This window comes from Cynoglossus semilaevis, chromosome 16, assembly GCF_000523025.1.
Source record: "Cynoglossus semilaevis isolate Cse_v1.0 chromosome 16, Cse_v1.0, whole genome shotgun sequence".
Taxonomy (NCBI): Eukaryota; Metazoa; Chordata; class Actinopteri; order Pleuronectiformes; family Cynoglossidae; genus Cynoglossus; species Cynoglossus semilaevis.
The window spans coordinates 17,018,390-17,020,064 of NC_024322.1; the positions used below are offsets into that span (position 1 = coordinate 17,018,390).

The 1,675-nt window shown below is 52.5% G+C and overlaps 1 protein-coding gene across 2 annotated transcripts in view; it reads right to left on the reverse strand.

The window, feature by feature from the left end:
- tmeff2a (transmembrane protein with EGF-like and two follistatin-like domains 2a) overlaps positions 1-988 on the reverse strand; it is an 84,855-nt gene extending 83,867 nt beyond the window's left edge. The window contains exon 1 of one of the 2 annotated variants that reach the window (XM_025063685.1): positions 148-988. In XM_025063685.1, coding sequence (XP_024919453.1) covers positions 148-337 — 190 coding nt within the window. In that variant the 5' untranslated portion in view covers positions 338-988. The remainder of the gene's footprint in view (positions 1-147) is intronic. The other variant, XM_008329055.3, reaches the window with a different exon arrangement.
- Positions 989-1,675: the final 687 nt, after the last annotated feature.

Consider the following 1,675-nt stretch of genomic DNA (forward strand, 5'->3'; position numbering starts at 1 on the left):
ACACCGCGCACAGCCAGCCACTACACCCAAAAACGAACACCGCACAACCGAGCCACGATACACGATACACAAGAACAACAAGAACAACAATAAACAACAACAACAACACAGACAACAACTCTGCTTCTTATCAGAAACGACTCTCACCGGAGCAGTTCCATCCGGTTGGCGTTTGGCAGTCGCTGAGGGAGGACGGAAAAGCGCGCAGCTGCTCCACAGGTAAAGTGGCGAGGAAGGAGACGATGGTGATCCGGAGCCAGCTCCCCGCTGTCCCGCTCCACTGGCGCAGACGCCGGGGCTCCGCGAGCGGTGTCTGCGCCGCCACGGACGGACCCATGTCTCAGTAGCCCCGGCTGCACGGGCGAGGTGGGGAAGAGACGCAGACTCGCACCGGCAACTCCGATCCCGACAGGCTCAGCGGGGCGCCCACAGACCGACTGTAGACCATTTTCCGAGCGACGCCGTGCGCCCCATGTAGTAGAGTTCGACCCCGCGCAGACCGAGCAAATGGGTTCCGCCCGATCCAGAGGACGTTGCTGCAGCGAAGGAGCAGGACTTGGCGAGAAGGGGCGGGGGGACTGCCGTGGGGTGTCGATGAAGAGGAGGAGGAGGAGGAGGAGGAAGAGGAGGAAGAGGAGGACAATCGTGCGGGATGGCGAAAAAAGTTATCCAGGCAGAGACAGAGATGCTCCGGGGGAAGGTGAGGAAAACAAACAGCCCCGGTGATCAGGCAACACCTGGCGGCCGAGGGTGAGGCTGCAGGAGGGAGTGAAGTGGACAAGTTGGAGGAGGCACCCAGAGAGTATTCCCAGAGAGTGTGGGGTTCAGGGGGCGACGGTTAGAATCCACGGAGGAGCCGAGCAGCAGCAGCAGCAGCAGCAGCAGCAGCAGCAGCAGCAGAGAGAAGGTCCTCCTCCTCTGCTGTACTGTACTCTGCTCTGACTCTTCACTGCTGCCTCCTCCTCTCTCTCACTCTCTCTCACTCTCTCTCTCTCTCTCTCTCTCAGCTGGTTATGATCACGCGGAATATGGTGCCAAGAAGGAGGGGGGAGTGGTCGGTGCGGGAGTGTGTGTGTGTGTGTTTTTTTTGGGGGGAGTAAAGGGGGGAGTCCTCGATATAATGTGACTATATTAACAGTAGAGATGACAGAGAGTTAACGGAGAAGAACAAGAGAGAGAGAGAGAAATAATGGAGGAAGGAAGGGTTAAAAGACAGAAATGATGGAAAAAAGGAAGGACAGAATAAAGAAAGAAATAGAAAAAAAAGGAATGAAGGAAAAAACAGAAATAAAGAAGGGAAAGAAAAGACAGACAGAAAGAAAAAAGAAATAGAAATGATAAAGAAAGGAAGGAATTAAAGGTAAGAAAGTGAGATTAAAAAAATGAGAAAAAAAAGATGTAAGAAAGGAAGGAATTAAAGGTAAGAAAATGAGATTAAAAAAGAGAAAAGAAAGATAAAAAGAGAAAAATAAATTGAAGAAAGGAAAGAAAGAGAAAACTGAAGCAGGAAGGAATGAAAGAAAGACACTTGACTGTGGTCCAATCACAGGCCGCCGTCGCCACCGTCGTCGTCGTCGTCGTCGTGGTCGTCGTCTCCTCCGGCCTCGGATACTTGACACAGATGATATTAACAGGTCTTGGTCTCCAGGCCGTCCACGACACAGAGAGCCCTGCT